At 42.4% G+C, this 18,311-nt stretch overlaps 1 protein-coding gene across 4 annotated transcripts in view; it reads left to right on the top strand.

Moving 5' to 3' along the window:
• LOC311243444 (zinc finger MIZ domain-containing protein 2-like) overlaps window positions 1-18,311 on the top strand; it is an 80,288-nt gene that overhangs the window by 41,379 nt on the left and 20,598 nt on the right. For all 4 annotated transcript variants that reach the window (XM_084332677.1, XM_084332675.1, XM_084332676.1 and 1 more), the window contains exons 3-8: window positions 1,473-1,590; window positions 2,641-2,846; window positions 4,026-4,203; window positions 7,362-7,772; window positions 11,164-11,329; window positions 13,710-13,828. In XM_084332677.1, coding sequence (XP_084188803.1) covers window positions 1,473-1,590; window positions 2,641-2,846; window positions 4,026-4,203; window positions 7,362-7,772; window positions 11,164-11,329; window positions 13,710-13,828 — 1,198 coding nt within the window. The remainder of the gene's footprint in view (window positions 1-1,472; window positions 1,591-2,640; window positions 2,847-4,025; window positions 4,204-7,361; window positions 7,773-11,163; window positions 11,330-13,709; window positions 13,829-18,311) is intronic.

The raw sequence follows: 18,311 nt of genomic DNA, 5'->3' as shown, positions 1-18,311 counted from the left end.
GCTCACCACTAACGCAGGAGATGCTGGTATCGAGCCCAGCTCTCTGCGTTGTGGCCGTCATACTAACACAATTGGCAGTGTTAGAGGGTGGGAAAGCCGGTGGTTGGGGATTGGACGTTGTGGACAGCGACTCCTACAGGTCGGTTGGGTGACGCCTGTACAGCAGAAACAGGAAGTATCGGGGGCAACGTGAGCCTCCCACGCGTTACTCCTCGCCACTGAGAGTTTGAGCTGTCTGGTGAAAAGATGCGACAGGCTGCCTCCTCGTGTACCGGAGGGGACACGTGATGCAAGGCTTCTATCCTCACTACAGCCGACCAGTGGGAGGCATAGTCTAGCAACGTTCAAGACAGGGGAGGGAAGAATTGGAATCATGAAATTGGGATGGGAGAAAAATTTAAAAATAGGAGAAAAAGTGGATACAAAAAAAAAATAAAGACACTCTGACACATTGTGACAACCAACCCCATCATGGGGATGGTTGTCACACACTATGGGGTTGGTTGTCACCATGTGTTTTAATAGGAAAAATCTTAAAAGACAAGAAGGCAGAACTAAATTTGAAAGTTTAATTGCATTGACACGATGACAAATACATAACTTAATGCATCTTAACATGAACATAAACAGGAAACACATCTTTAGGCTATCCTATATAACAAAATAAGAACACAATAAATCGGCCTAACAATAATAGCCTACACAACATGTGACAACCAACCCCAAAGAAAATGTCACGACCAACCCCAACTGGAATGTCTTGATAGCATCAAGGCTAACAGCCATCTAACAACTAGTTAGCTAGCTAACGAACAATCTGAACTATAGCTATCCCTTCACACTTTTAAGGGTAATAATTGTTTCCTTATAAACCAATTGTGTAAAAGCCTAGAAGAAAAATACTGGGGAGCGGAATATTTACAAATGGACATGAAAAACACAAAAAGTCCTCTCACCTCAAGTTCAGCTGTTTCACTCCAAAGATGACAATGTAGGTGAACTCTGACCCCAATTCTGGACATTTAAATACCAAAATATGGGAGACGGGACCCTCTGGTGGGGAAATATAATGAATGTGACAACCTACCCGTGTGACAACGTCCCCCGTTCTCCCCTACGGTCAGTCTGTCAGTACTTGTACTTGGTCTGAAGAAAAGTGGTATCGGGACATCCTAGCTACTACAATAACTAAGTATGTAATCTAACAACCTACTGTATATCATTAAGTAGCAATAGCAATGCACACTAGTCATGACACTGTTCGAATTAGCTACACTCGGCCGACCGAGTGGCGAACCACGTAATGCGCTGCGTCGCAAATTTCCGGACCCGGCGAAAGTTAGAATTGGCTACACTAACTACTAACCTAAACTATCAACCACTAAACTAACCACCTATATTATTAAAGGGTTACATTGATATTTTGAACTCTCTCTCTCCATCCATTCATTCATTCCTGTCTCTTTCCATAGCGAGGGTTCATACACTTATGACCCCTCCAGTTGGCAGCAGCCCACCAATCAGCCCACAGGATCTCTCTCCGTGGTAACCACTGTCTGGGGTGTGACCAATCCCTCCTCGGCCAGTCAGGTATGACGTCGTCACCAGGAAGGAATGTTGGGGAACATCTGTTGAGTTCCCAACATTCCAAAGTCCAGCAGTGTTCTATTCTTTTATTCTCCCTAGAAAGGCATATAGAATGTTTCTTCAAAAACATCAGACATATGTCTGAGTATTTGTATGAAGCTTTTGATGTTTTTGAGCTCTATATATTGTGTGAGTGTAGGCTCACAGAAGGCATCCTGAATGCGGTGGTGAAAACTGAAAACATTGTTACACTATTATGCCTATATTATCCCCTATGATATTGTATCACTGTTGACACCTAGTATTGTCACAAGGTTTTTATTCACATTTCAAGTCTCATAATAATGGTTTATCGAATAATGTCCTAGAAAATGTGCAATTTAGCACCTTCCATTGCCGATGTTCCTGATCAGACACTTTGGCGATCAGCTATGTCAGTTATGCCTCCATCTTTTAAATTAGTTGAATGTTGCTTTGTGGTGGAATTCCCCTTTAAATAATCACTGAGTGTGAGTTTAAATAAACACAGTATTATTGGTTCAGTTGTACACTCAGGATAATCTCTTTATGAATCTTCATATCTCATTGAATATCCCTGTATACTTGAATAAATTGAATATTCTGAATATTACCTTGGAAACTGCAGAGATTGTCAAAACCCAACAGTACATAGGATATGGTGTGTATACTATATGTCTTAACATTCCAGATATTATCGGTGTGTGCTGGGTATCTTATTTATATATCTCATATCTCTTTCTTCCCCTCTCTATTTCTCTCTCTCTCCACCTGTCCTCCGTCTTTCTCTCTGTGTTTCTTTCTCTATCTCTCACTGTGTGTGTGTGTGTGTGTGTGTGTGTGTGTGTGTGTGTGTGTGTGTGTGTGTGTGTGTGTGTGTGTGTGTGTGTGTGTGTGTGTGTGTGTGTGTGTGTGTGTGTGTGTGTGTGTGTGTGTGTGTGTGTGTGTGTGTGTGTGTGTGTGTGTGTGTGTGTGTGTGTGTGTGTGTGTGTGTGTGTGTGTGTGTGTGTGTGTGTCTCTCCCTCTCTCCCCCAGGGTTTGGGTGGAGGGGTGATGGGACCGGGGGGTAACCCAGGTGGGGGTCCCATGCACCACGGCCAGGGTCCTGGAATGGGAGGCGGTCCCGGAGGGTATATGGGCCAGCAGGGCTACCCTGAGCCCAACAAGGGTTACATGGGCCAGGGCATGTACGGCCGGAACACTGGGAGCTACCCTGGAGGACCTCCAGGATATGGGGGAAAGTAAGGAGTGAGGGATGGAAAAGTGGAGAGGGAGAAAAACAATGCAGAAATGCATGTTTCGATAGATGGATAGATAGATGGATAGTTGGATAGTTAAAGGAACACTCCCAACATGTTTGGAAATTCACTTTATTTGCCATCTTCCCCAGAGTCGGACAAGAAGATCGATGTACATTTCCTCTCTGTGCCTCTAGGACAGAGAGATGTCTGGTTGCATGCTAGCTTAGCTTAGCACAAGAACTGGAAACAGGTTATGGTGGCTACTAGTAGGGCTGCATGATTAATCGGGAAAAAAATCGCGATCTCGACCTATGCGATCTCATAAAAAAATTATTTACATTCATATTTTTGTACATTTATTAAAATTATTTTTACTTTACTTTTTTAAATGATGACAAAAAATAAGAATTGTGTGAGAGAATCGTGATCTCAATTCTTAGAGAGAAAAATCGTGATTCACATTTGACCAAGAATCGTGCCCAACTCAGTCAAAAGTGAAGAAATACACCTACATCAACTCAAAGGGTCTTATTTACACGCTGTTTTGCATTTACCATGTGTAGAAATAACAATGTAAAATAACCATTTATTCACCTGCTGGCTGTAATTATGGTTAATCTATTCAACAAGCCTATATCTTGTTGAATCCGTTTATTGTACTCAAACTAGCTAGCTGATGCCCTTCGCAAGCGTACCTGGCAAACCCATGGACCAACCCCACTGCAAGCGCATCACTGCCCAGCAAATTAATAAACATTGTTTAGTGAAGAACTACAATGTCAAATTTTTACAGTTATTTCTACACGTGGTAAATACACAAGATACAATGTGTAAATAAGTTGTTGGAAGGTGTTTTTCTTCACATTTGACAGTTTGGCTAGCCACTGTAACCTGCTTCCAGTTCTTTTGCTAAGCTAGGCTAACGTGCCATTGGATCTCTCTGTACTGGATGCGCAGAGAGGAAATGTATATCTATCTTGTCTTTGTGAAGTGAGTTATTTTTAAGGATGGATAGATAGATGGATGGGCAGATATATAGATAGATAGATAGATAGATGAATAAATGAATGATGTTGGTGTTAAATAGATGTTTAGGCTTTGAGATGGATACATATGTTGATTACTACTATTTCCTCCTCCTGACCAAGACATCCGACACACTCTCTCTCTCTTCTCAAGTTACCCTAACAGTGGTGGTGGTTCCATGCCCTCCCACGGTGTTCGCGCCCCCAACGACTTCACACAGGCCGCTGCCGCTGCTGCTGTTGCCGCCGCTGCCGCCACGGCAACTGCTACTGCCACGGCAACTGTCGCCGCCATACAAGAGAAACAGAACCAGGAAATGAGCTATGGACAGGTGAGCAACAATGTCTTTTAGAAAAGATGAGGTTGAGACATTGACACCATTTCCTTGACAACAATGTGGAAATTGGGCGACCACTGGGACTAGGGCTGCAACTAACGATTATTTTGTTATTGATTAATCTGACGATTATTTGATCGATTAGTTGATTCATCTAAACAATTAATTTACCAAAGAAATCAACAACAATTTATTCTATTTGCAATTTAAAGCCTCTGGTCACATGGGTAGTTACCTCTTTGACACCACCTACTTAATACCCAGAGTAGGAGATGAGACATGAAGTTTATTTATGTCTATATAAATGCTGTGTAGTGTGGATGCCTACTGTACATGAGTAGGGTGAGTAACCTACATGCCATTACTGCTTTTTATCTATTGACTCCTTATAGCTACTTTATTATCTTGATATATAATATAACACCTGCCTGTTACTATGACATTGTTTATCATTACATTATACAATGTATCCATGCCTGTAGCTAAATGCTGAAAAACAGGCAACAAAATTAACTTTTTACCTTTAAAAAAAACTTTACTGGTCAAAAATTATAAATAGCTTTTTAGTATATCTTCATGAATTATTATATGTATTGTGTTTTATCTCTCCACTCCACACTATGGTAGTGCTTGTGCCAGCACAGGAGATATGATAAAAAAAAATTAAGAAAATGTTTTATATATAGGCTGCTATATACATATTTAAATCAATATCTTCCTTTTGAATAAAATAGGCTCAGCAATCAGGATTGTTAAAGCTAATTAGCCTAATCCATGTCAAAAAGAGTAGCCTATAGTAAATGTATACACACACACACACACACACACACAGAGGGTGAATAGCTTATAGCAGACGTAATGCTTTTACAATATTTTATATTTTATTTAATTTTTATTTGTCTCGAACATAGAAACATAAAACAAGTAAAAAAAAAAAAAAAAAATATGATGACTATTTCCATACAGTTCAATAAGTGTTCGAGAAAGAAAAATTAAGTATCAAAACAATATTTTACATTATAATACAAATAAAAATAATATTTTATTAAAAGCTAATGTCCCTCTAAAATTTTAACCACCCTCTCTAGCCATGAATATTTTTTAATGTTGCTTGGTAATATGTTTTTTATTGCCAGAAACATAATTTGTACGGTTTTGAATACGTCCAATGTTTGACTCTTTACAGACTATTTGTGTGATCTAAATATCTACCATGATGTACTATCCGTATGGCTCTTTTTTGCAGTGTGCATATCTTTTGTAAGTTGCTTTTATAAGTAAGTATAAGTATTTCCCCAAGCTTAGTTTTTTGCTAATGAAGTCATCAACTATCCAGTTAGTTTTTATAGTGTAACGCTACTTCAAATCATTGAACGTACAGAGGGAGAGAGAGACAGGCTCAGCCCCCCCCCCCCTTTCCTCAATATTGGAACTTGATCTCCTGTGTCATTGAGCGTTTCCAGGGTTAGCTTAGTTAGTGTTAGCAGCTAACGTTAGTTAAGGTTTTTTCCCGCGACATGGGCATACAGGAATGGCGAGGATGTAAAGCATGTTAGACGCATTGGACCTGTTGCTCGCAGAGTTTTCATTGCACATCAAATGCGAGCGAAGCGTGCACTGTTGAGTCCTGGCTCTAAGCAGAATCGCAAATAGTGGTTTAAGAGAAGTTATTTATATTTTGAACGTGATTCATTGCGCACTAGTTAGATTACATGTTGCGCATGTTATGACTTTGAACATCTGCCATTTCCACCGCAAAAGGCACATACAAGTAACAATACGATGCGTCGGTCAGGAATATGCAAATGTGTACAATTTCATGGTCCATGACGTCATTGCAGGCCTAGCTGGGACCAGGTTTCTATTTAAGTGAATGAAACTTTCAGAACAGTGATCCCAGTCAGGACCCAGGAGTTGTTTACTTCCACATGTGTGACCACACCTTCATAATAAAAGAACCTTGGGTGAGAACAGGAAATGACATTCGCAGAGCCAGTGTGCTTTCTTGTCCTGTGTCCGCTAGCGTCCATGGAGCAGCAGTTTGGTAAACCAGAAGGTCACCGTTTCGATTCACCACATTGCCAGGATAAATCTGGGCGTGTGAATGAGCACTCCCCCCTTCCATCAAGGTGCCCTTGAGCAAGGCATGACCCCCAAATTCTCCTGCTCAGTGTCCAACAGTAGAACACTGTGGTTGTACCAGGGGTGAACGTCTGGAACTGTTTAAGTATGAAGCAGGGAAATGCTGAAAAATACCAAGGGTGCTCTGTCACCCGTCCCTGAATAAATAAATTGGGCTGAATACCGGGGTTCGGACTGGGGATTTGTAAACTGAGCCCTCGTGGACTTTCCTGATCCAAGAACCCAAAAGGGGTGAGATTGTTGAGACCTTTATTTTTTTGTTGTTGTTGAGAAATTCGGCTAGGGCCCCAGTTCCAAATCAAGAGAATTAACACCAGTGTTGAAAGTGCTGCATCAACACACCCTCAATACACAATATGCTTGCCTCTCCGTTTGCATATCTGTCTTGCTCATTTGTCTGTCTGTATCTATGTTTGACTGCCTGTCCCTTATTTTTTGTGTGAGTGACTGAATACGGCTCTCTCTGCTGGACACAAGAGGAAGTGGATTTTAAAGCCTTATTTACCTTACTTTATTTACATAGGGAAGGTTGGCTGAGTACACTTGCTCCTTTTCACCATTGCCCAGCTTCACACTCATACACATACAGTGCCACTAATTTACACCTGGGAGCTTCCTAGTACAGTCCAATTCTTTTACTGACCAGCTCCACTAGAGCGCTCGGGGGCTGCTCAAGGGCTGCTCAAGGCCACGCCAGTGGAGGAGTGTTATTCATTCCGCAGATGTTCCTACTATGACTACAGCACTAGCATGTTTTAATGAGCCTCAGTTTCACGGTGTCATTTCTCAAACATTGGACTGAAAAAGTACAAGATCTATATCAAATCACACTGTAACTGTACCATAAACTGACCTCGACTTTACCACTTTGTGTATGTGTGCCACAATTACATCTTGGTATATACCATAATATGCTTATGATTTAAGCCTATTCACAAATTGACCATTATTGTGTGGATTTACTAAGTTAATAGAGTGTGGGTTTATTTGTTTACCTCTATCATTTTCAGATGGGTGGGCCAGCGTATAACAGTCAATTCATGGCCCATGCCGGCCCTCGGGGGCCCCCTGGTGGTATGGGCCCTGGTGGTATGGGCCCTGGTGGTATGGGCCCCGGCGGTATGGGCCCCGGCGGTATGGGCCCCGGCGGTATGGGCCCCGGCGGTATGGGCCCCGGTGGTATGGGCCCCGGCGGTATGGGCCCCGGCGGTATGGGCCCCGGCGGTATGGGCCCCGGCGGTATGGGCCCTGGCGGTATGGGCCCCGGCCCTGGGCCTACAAGAGGACCCCCCTCCATGGGCCCTATGTATGGTCCTGGAGGAGGCCCCCAGAGGATGGTCCAGCACCCAAGCTATGGCCCCGGGCCCCAGCAAGGTCCTCTACGGCCTCCTCAGGGCCTCAAGCGACCCTACAACGCTGAGGTAAGAGAGAAGTGCAGCACTAGCGTTTTCTACTGCTGTTTGAATGTGTGGATGACAACTCTAGTTTTGAAGCTTGAAACCCATTCATAAACTACTGTATAATAGAAATAAATGGTTGATTATTCAGAAACATAAGCTGTTTTTCATAAATTCTTAAAAGGGTGTTTGGACATGCAAGGTTACAATAAGCTGCTGAAATGTAATCACACCTTTACCATGTGCGTTAGTTAAAATGTTATGGAGACTTGCTTCATGTCATCCCCAAAGCAACTTGGCTCCTGGTAGATCATGTTATCTTTGAAGGAAATCAAATATAAATATATTTTGTAGGAACCCTGCTATTACTAAGTTTAGGGAGAAATGTGGGGAAATCGGTTTACTATCTTTCCTAATCCGTCTTCAAACGGGGCACTAGGGCTGACCTTCGAAGCTTTTTTTGGCAATCGAAGCTTCGGGGCCGAGCTTCGATTTTAATTCAAAGCTTCGGGAAAAAAAAGATTTATTTATAATTTTTTTTTATTTATCTTATGTTGTGGGACTTGTACAGCACTTTGGTAAACTTTGTTGTTTTTAAATGTGCTCTATAAATAAAGTGGATTGGATTAATTAATTAAGTAGCCCCTTTCGTGACTGTGACGCAGCCAACAAGGTTTCACTCGGCTGCCCTGCCTGGGTGCAGTGGGGCTGCTCTCACAGCCAACGACATGACATTACATAATTATGTTGCAACCTTCGTCTATCAAGCAAACAATTATATAAATATTTATATGTAGTTGATAGAGACAAAGGCAGAATTCGACTTAATTAAGCACGTTTTATTAAGACATATTTTTATATGGGTCGGGACACTTTAAAAAAGCAGCACAATGAACACAAATCTGTCCGACATAGTCTTAAATAACAAACGGCATTGCTTCGCTTCTTCATCGACATGTCTGCTGCACATGTCCTTGTTGTTTTCAACACAGATAATCTCCACGTGCTTGTTGTAGAAAGGTGGAGTCGAGGCGCCGCTTACTTTTGTTTCATTGGAATGGAGGCGCAAGATTTTGCAGGCAAACGATATATAATAATAATTAAAAAAAATTAAATTAATATTATTATTAACACTATGATCGCCGGGACGAGTTAAGACGTCATTCCTAGCCATGCTCATTCTGCCGAAGACGCCGTAACTCGTCTTTGATGTCAATATTTCAAAAATCTGTGATCGAAATCATATTTCCCCTCCGGAGCCCTGAGATGTACCCGTGAGCTCCACTCAACTGTCTAACGGTTCGAGAGCGCCATCTGGTGGCCGATCGGCAGATCGGCCAAGAGGGAGGGCCGCGCCAAACAGGAAGTGCTCATCCATATGTGCTCCGGGCACTCGCGATCGGTAGCCGGACTCCATCTCAACACACTGGATGATCAATCGCTCGCCCTAACTCAATAAACAACGTTATTTGGACGTATATAGTATTATACAACCTGGAAATGGTTCATCAGGATCAACATCCCATAATCGAAAACGGTCTACTCCACGCTGATCGTCCAACGGCGCGAGGAACATACGGTAAGATTCAGCGTTATTTTCTAACGTATTCCATATAAACTGCTATGATGAACATATGACCCACTCTGGATGAATCATCTAACGCTGCCCACGGAATTATAAACGATCCCCCGCCCATCCGGTCATCATCAGATCATACGTAGATCATTCTAGAAGTACGTCCAGTTATAGCTATAAATCTATAAATCAAGTTCTGGATAAAGCTGCAGAAAACGATAAAAACATACTTATACTTTAGACCATATTTTAGTATGAATATGTGAATGAAAAAGTTTAACGTTGCTACACCCTGAACAATACATATAGGACATTGAATGGGCCATAATAATGGCAATTTAGCAATAGAATTTAAAATGTTATAGCCCTGCAAAGAAGGGGAACTTCTCCATAGACAAATAGAGCTGGCAAGGGATGGTAAATTATGAATTTAACCCATGGCGATCAAAGTGTTAATAATTTTATTTTTACTTCGATTTTTTTTTATGTTCGAAGCTTGTGCCATCGAACGAAGCTTCGAAGTATTTAAGACAGCCCTACGGGGCACGTAGAGCAGGTTATTGTCGGAGCTCATGTGGGTTTTGATTTTTGTGTAAATGTCAAGCCAGAGAAAAGGAGGGTTAAAATATCCCGGTTCTGACCCACCTCACCACCTGGGAGAAGATACCAACGTTTCAGGAGAGAGTGGAGATATGTTGATTTCCACTGATTACTCCCAGTGTAAAGATGATCACACTGGGTAAAAGGCACATAAATAACAATTGTGGAAATTGATCATAGGTTAGCAGTGAAAATGTATTAAGTCATTAGGAGGTACATTTTCACTTCAGAAAAGTTGTTAACTTCTAGTGTATATTTTCATAAATTAGTAAACAAACTATTGGAGGAAAATCGTCGGAGGAAAAAAACTTCTCTGGAACACATGCAGTGTTTACATGTGTGCAGGGTCTACAGTTTAATGTACTATGGATATTTTCCGTACAAAGTTCTTTTAGGCTTACGTTGTCACGGTGGTCTCGAAAATATATTGGGTGTACTTCACGGTGACACGTGATAGAATAATTCTGGTGATTTTCAAATGATTGCTCTATGAGTCATGTACCCTCCCAGCATCACAGTGGAGCTTTAAATGCCAACTTTCTTTTATTACTGTTTTTTGTAATATCAACATGTCTCTCTTTCTATTGTCTTCTCTCTCTTCCTCCTCCACCCTCTCTCTTTCCACCACTCTCCTTTCCTTCCCGTCCTCCACTCTCCCTCCCTTCCTCTCTATCACCATGTTGGTGGCGCAAGTTTTTAAAGTGTGATAACTGTTGAAATGCCTGTTAGAACAATGCTGCCTCCTCACATGCTCTTCCTGAAGAGGTGCTTTGTCTGTTTCTCTGCTTCACTCCGACTGAACCCAGTTTGGCTGGTTTGACTTATGGCGACACCACAGTGTTGGTGACGCCCCTTTCCAATTGACAGGATTTTTTCTCCAGACATATTGGCAAGAAGTCCAACAAGATTACACTGTGTGTGTGTATATGTGTGTGTGCGCATGTGTGAGCAACATGTGGTTCTGTCGGGGTCCAGTCATTGTGAATGTTGTGTTCTGCACGTGTCCTCCCTCCCATAAATCTCCCCACCTCTCTCCCTACTCCCTAGTTCCACCCACACCTCCTCTACATTGGTGTTTGTGTGTGTGTTTGTTTTGTGTGTGTGTGCATATGAGCAACATGTGTTCTCTCTTTTCTTCCCTCATCCAATAAAAGTGTCTAAAAGGCAGTAATGAAGTTGTATTGTAGGATGGTCCAGCCACTGTTAATGTTCTCCTCTCTTCTCCATCCTCTCCTACAGTCTTACCCAGGTATGGGTCAGCAGTATGGGGTTCCAGTAGGGTCCAGTGTCAATGTCCTGTCGGGTCCTGGTGGAGGTGGTCCCGGGGGTCCAATCCCTGGTTCTGGAGGTCCTAACCACCCCGGGCAGGGCCCATACCCAGGACAGAACATGCAGTATCACACAGGTAACGAGCAACGGAAAGTCAAATATCTTTCTTTACCCGGAGGTTGATTCACTGAGCATGTATGCTCTTTGTCAGCAACGCCCTACTTCACACTCTCACAGTTCCACACATTCACACCTGCGAGTTGCCCAGTATAACATGCTGTCCAGTGTGACATTGTTGACCACTGAGCAGCTCCACTGGAGCAGTAGGGTGTTTAAATGCCTTGCTCAAGAGCACTTGGTGGGTGTTGAGGGAGAAGAGCCAGTTATTCATACACAGAAATGGCAGCCAAATGGCTCTCATCGTACAATATATCAAAACTCATTGTACAATCTATCCAAACTCATTGTACAATCTATCCAAACTCATTGTACAATCTATCCAAACTCATTGTACAATCTATCCAAACTCATCGTACAATATATCCAAACTCATCATACAATCTATTCAAACTCATTGTACAATCTATCCAAACTCATAGTACAATCTGTCCACACTCATAGTACAATCTGTCCACACTCGTAGTACAATCTGTCCACACTCGTAGTACAATCTGTCCACACTCATAGTACAATCTGTCTAAACTCATCGTACACTCTATCCAAACTCAGTACAATATTCAAACTCATCATACAATCTATCCAAACTCGTAGTACAATCTGTCCTAACTCATAGTATAGTCAGACCCAACTCAAAACCCACCTGTTCAAACTGACATACTCAATGTAACTGTACCCTATGTGTCACTGTTTTATACTTCCTGTTGTTTGTTTTGTTTTTAACTTCACTGACACTTTTGCCAAGACAACCTTTTTTTACTGTCTTGTTTTCATGCCCTGTAAGGTGACCTTGGGTGTTTTGAAAGGCGCCTCCAAATAAAATGTATTATTATTATTATTATAATCTGTCCAAACAAAATAATAATCTGTCCAAACTCATAGTACAATCTGTCCAAACTCATAGTACAATTTGTCCAAACTCATAGTACAATTTGTCCAAACTCATTCCACCAGTGGCTCCAGTTGGATTGATAAAAAATCCAAAGGGCTGTCATCTTTTATTTTTTGTTTATTTATAATTTACATTTACATTTAGTCATTTAGCTGACGCTTTTATCCAAAGCGACTTACAAGTTTTGTACGAGAAGCCATCAGGAAGGGCACAACTCTTATCAGCTGAGCAACAATGTTCATCAAAGTGTTGAGTGCTACAGTGTAGGTTAGTTTATTAGGACAAGTGCATGACAGTACGGTTAGTTAGGGTTAGATATTTTTTCTTTTTCTTTTTTTTTTTAAATTCAGATAATGGTTGAAGAAGTGCGTCTTTAGTCGACGGCGAAAGATTGGACGTGATTCGGCTGTCCTAACTGGGGTGGGTAGTTCATTCCACCATTGTGGGGCAAGGACTGAGAATAGGAGACTTCTCTTTGATGACCCTCCCGGAGCTTGGATAGGAGTAGGTCTGAGGCGGCCAGAAGATGCAGAGCGTAGGGGTCTTGAGGGTGTGTAGTTGGAGACCATTGACCGGAGGTAGGTGGGAGCGGTTCCCTTTGCCGCACGGTATGCTAGGTCGAGGGCCTTGAAGCGGATTCGTGCAGCAATGGGGAGCCAGTGCAGGTCCCTAAGAAGTGGGGTGACATGGGCCGACTTCGGTAGGTTTGAGGTCAGGCGGGCCGCTGCGTTCTGAATGAGTTGAAGAGGCTTAGTGGCAGTGGCCGGGAGGCCAGCGAGCAGTGCGTTGCAGTAGTCGAGGCGGGAGATGACTGTTGATTGGACGAGGAGTTGGGTGGCTTCTTTTGTCAGGAAGGGGCGGATCCTTCTGACGTTGCTCAGGAGGAATCGGCAGGTTCTGGTCGTCGCTGCGATGTGAGCAGAGAAGTTCAACTGGTCGTCGAGGACAACACCAAGGTTCTTGGCGGTCGGGGACGCAATCGCAGCTGCATTCTCGACTGTGATTGAAAGGTCGGTTAGGGGGGAGGATTTGGCCGGCAGGTGGAGCAATTCTGTTTTGCTTAGGTTCAGTTTGAGGTGGTTGGTCGTCATCCAGGCGGAGATGTCGGACAGACAGCTCTCATCCCCCAATTTTAGTTGTTGTGCCAATTTCCTTCCTGGTCTTTGCACTGCCATACTGTCAGTCTGGGGAGGGTGTAGACTACCTCATGTGGAGTCGCCACCTGCTTCTTTTCACCTGACAGCGAGGAGTATCACTGCGAGAGCGTAACGTGCACGGAAGTTCACACTATCTCCCCCTGATCCCCTTCCTGCTGGACAGGTGCTCTGACCGACCAGTAGGAGTCGCTGTTGCAATGACTAGTACTTCTGCTGCCATGCTCTCTCATTGTGCTCTTTGTCTACTGATCATTATCATCATATCATACTCACTCACTCTCTTGCGATAGGTCCTGGTGGTCCTGGTCCCGCCCCACAGCGCTCCGGCTCCTCCCCCTCATACCAGAGCCACAAGATGTCCCTTCCACAGTACTCTCCCTCTGGACCGCCCAGCTCGCAGTACTATAAGGTACCCATCTATCCATCTACAACAGGGGTGCCTTCACTCTGACATGGAAGGTCAAGGGCTGATATAACATAACATGTTATGGGGTCTGTGGAAAACTTTTTTTTACCGGACACTAATCCATTAGAAATGTTACTTTATTCTCATTTATTCATGGTGTAATAGGCTAATTAATATGTCATAATGGTGTAGGCTAATATGTCATCGCAGTGTAATAGGCTAATATATTATCACAGTGTAATAGGCTAACATGTCATCATGGTGTAATAGGTAATATGTCATCACAGTGTAATAGGCTAACATGTCATCATGGTGTAATATGTCATCACAGTGTAATAGGCTAATATCATCACAGTGTAATAGGCTAACATGTCATCATGGTGTAATATGTCATCACAGTGTAATAGGCTAATATCATCACAGTGTAATAGGCTAACATGTCATCATGGTGTAATAGGCTAACATGTCATCATGGTGTAATATGTCATCACAGTGTAATAGGCTAATATCATCACAGTGTAATAGGCTAATATATTATCACAGTGTAATAGGCTAACATGTCATCATGGTGTAATAGGTAATATGTCATCACAGTGTAATAGGCTAACATGTCATCATGATGTAATATGTCATCACAGTGTAATAGGCTAACATGTCATCATGGTGTAATAGGCTAATATCATCACAGTGTAATAGGCTAACATGTCATCATGATGTAATATGTCATCACAGTGTAATAGGTACCATGTCATCACAGTGTAATAGGTACTATGTCTCATTGCAGTGTAATAGCCTAATAGGTACTATCTCATTGCACGTGTAATAGGTTAACATGTCATCATGGTGTAATAGGTACTATGTCATCGCAGTATAATAGGTTAACATGTCATCATCATGGTGTAATAGGTACTATGTCATCGCAGTGTAATAGGCTAACATGTCATCACTCACGATATGGAGCCTTTTGGAGAGAACACTTTTGTGGAGGGTCAGAATTGACTAATCTCAAACTTGTTTGTCCGAGGAAAGCAACAGTTGTGATTGGAGGATCAAGATAAGGGGGCAGAGTAACAGTTTGAGTTAGGTCAATTGTCCCATGGGATCTACAAGAATATGATATAATATAGACTGGAATAGTAGAGAAGAAATTTTTTTATTGAATAGATGGTAGACCTTTTGTCTGTTGTTGATAAGGATCGATAACAGGGAATTAATGAGCATACCAGAGTGTGTCCCATGATACGCTATTTTCCATGAATGTGTGCCAGCTATGAGATTGAGCCTGGCTGTGTACAGCTATGAGATTGAGCCTGGCTGTGTACAGCTATGAGATTGAGCCTGGCTGTGTACAGCTATGAGATTGAGCCTGGCTGTGTACAGCTATGAGATTGAGCCTGGCTGTGTACAGCTATGAGATTGAGCCTGGCTGTGTACAGCTATGAGATTGAGCCTGGCTGTGTACAGCTATGAGATTGAGCCTGGCTGTGTACAGCTATGAGATTGAGCCTGGCTGTGTACAGCTATGAGATTGAGCCTGGCTGTGTACAGCTATGAGATTGAGCCTGGCTGTGTACAGCTATGAGATTGAGCCTGGCTGTGTACAGCTATGAGATTGAGCCTGGCTGTGTACAGCTATGAGATTGAGCCTGGCTGTGTACAGCTATGAGATTGAGCCTGGCTGTGTACAGCTATGAGATTGAGCCTGGCTGTGTACAGCTATAATGAATGAATGAAGTTTTATTTTATGGTCTTGTTTACAGACAAATCAAACACCCGTGTGGACTTGCAAAAAATAAAATAAAAAATAGAAAATCACAAATGTACATATTCAAGGCAAGCTCACACACAAATCCAAAATCAACGACCGAAAAAAAGGAATAGGCTGAAGCACATGCTTTATGCTTATTATTGCCTATCCTTTACAAATTCTTAAAAACGAAATATATTTTAATATAAGAAAGAAAAAATTTAAATATGTTGCAAGATATAATTTTTTTTAAAGGAAAAAAAAACATGTTTGATGTTTTACTCAAAACTGTACTCCTGAATTATTTTATCCTTTTAAGGCTTTTTTTTTTTTTTATCTCCCCTGAGAAGTACACAACTTCAACCCGTCACTAAGGCTATTCCTCTTTTTTTATCCACTTTTTCTCCTTATTTTCAATTTTTCTCCCATCCCAATTTCGCCTCGCCAATTCTCCCTTCAATTCTCCCCTCCCCTGCCTCGAACGTTGCTAGACCATGCCTCCCACTGGTCGGCTGCAGTGAGGACCAAGCCTTGGATCGCGTGTCCCCTCCGGTACACGAGGAGGCAGCTGTCGCATCTTTTCACCTGAACAGCGAGATCTCTCAGTGGCGAGGAGTAACGCGTGGGAGGCTCATACTGCCCCCGTCACTTCCTGATTCAGCTGTACAGGCGCACCAACCGACCTGTAGGAGTCGCCGTCCACAACGTCCAATCCCCACCCACCAGCTTTCCCACCCCTAACACTGCCAATTGTGTTAGTATGAACAACCAGCCAAGCTGGTAGCAACGCCGAGAGCTGGGCTCGAACCCAGCATATCCTGCGTTAGTGGCGAGCGCCTAGCCCACTGCGCCACTTAGCCGCCCTCACTAAGGCTATTCCATAATTTAACTCCCAAAATTTAAACACATCTAGCTTTTACATTAGTTCTTACCTTTTTACATGTTTTAAGAATACACAACCCTCTTAAATTATACAATTATACTTTCCTTCTCTTGGCTGAAAGAGACATTGAATACAAACTGGTAGGCTTTTACTCTTAAACTTATTTCCAAGGTTTTTATGTACACCATATATTATCTACACATTTTAATTTGCAGGACTTTATGAATAATGGATTTGTCGATTCAAGCTAACTAGCTTTGTTTATTATTCTAATAGCTCTTTTCTGTAGTTTAATAATAGGATCTATATATATATATATATATATATTTTTTTTTATCCACTTTTTCTCCTTATTTTCTATTTTTCTCCCATCCCAATTTCGTATTTCCAATTCTCCCCTCCCCTGTCTTGAACGTTGCTCGACTGCCTCCCACTGGTCGGTCGTAGGGAGTATAGAAGCCTTGCATCACGTGTCCCCTCCGATACACGAGGAGGCAGCCTGTCTCATCTTTTCACCAGACAGAGTGGACTCTCAGTGGCGAGGAGTAACGCATGGGAGGCTCACACTACCCCCGCTACTTCCTGTCTCTGCTGTGCAGGCGTCCCCCAACCGACATGTAGGAGTCGCTGTCCACAACGTCCAATCCCCACCCATCGACTTCCACCCGCTACCTCTGCCAATTGAGATAGTATGACGACTGGCCCAAGCCGGAGGCAATGCTGACAACGGGATTCGAGACCGGAGTCTCTTGCATTGGTGACGAGCGCAATCTCCGCTGCGCCACCCCGGATCTATATTTGTTTTATAAACATTCCCCCAGACCTCAACACAATGACATGTATGGCACAACAAGTGAAAAATACAATATATGCAAACATTTCTGATTTAACACTTTGATCGCCATGGTTAAATTCATAATTTACCATCCCTAGCCAGCTCTATTTGTCTATGGAGAAGTTCCCCTTCTTTGCAGGGCTATAACTTTTTAAATTCTATTGCTAAATTGACATTATTATGGCCCATTCAATGTTCTATATCCATTGTTCAGGGTGTAGCAACGTTATACTTTTTCATTCACATATTCATACTAAAATATGGTCTAAAGTATAAGTATGTTTTTATCGTTTTCTGCAGCTTTCTCCAGAACTTGATTTATAGCCCTAAATGCATTATATTGATGATCAAATACAGTTTGGTAGCGATCTGTGCCAGATAAAAAATGTCAACTGGAGGTACTTCTAGAAGTTACTACGTATCATCTGATGATGACCGGATGGGCGGGGGGTCGTTTATAATTCCGTGGGCAACGTTATATCATTCACCTAGTGTGGGTCATATGATCATCAGAGCAGTTTATATGGAACACGTTAGAAAATAACGCTGGATCTTACCGTATCTTCCTCGCGCCGTTGGACGATCAGCTTGGAGTAGACAGTTTTCGATTATGGGATGTTGATTTAGATTAACCATTTCCAGGTTGTATAATACTATATACGTCCAAATAACGTTGTTTATTGACAGCTATGAGATTGAGCCTGGCTGTGTACAGCTATGATCAACAGTGCGAGGATACCACTTAGAAAACATGTACTATATAATGTCAAATTATAGCACATCTAATGATTATGTACGTAGTGAGGTTTATAATCCAAGAAAACTAAATGTGATCTTTTGAAGAATCCTCAAGAGGCAGACATAAATGACCATGTAAAAGCGTAATTCTTGCTGAATAAATATCAAATAATCTAGATCTAGGAGGAAGCCTTATGTAACTGACTTCCTGATTTGAGCTGACTGAATGATAAACATCTGTGACTAACCCAGTGTTTCTCAAAGTGTGGGGCGCGCCCCCCAG

The sequence above is a fragment of the Notolepis coatsorum genome, assembly GCF_963971535.1.
Source record: "Notolepis coatsorum genome assembly, chromosome: 1".
NCBI classification, from domain to species: Eukaryota; Metazoa; Chordata; class Actinopteri; order Aulopiformes; family Paralepididae; genus Notolepis; species Notolepis coatsorum.
This window is presented reverse-complemented; position numbering and strand designations above follow the sequence as displayed.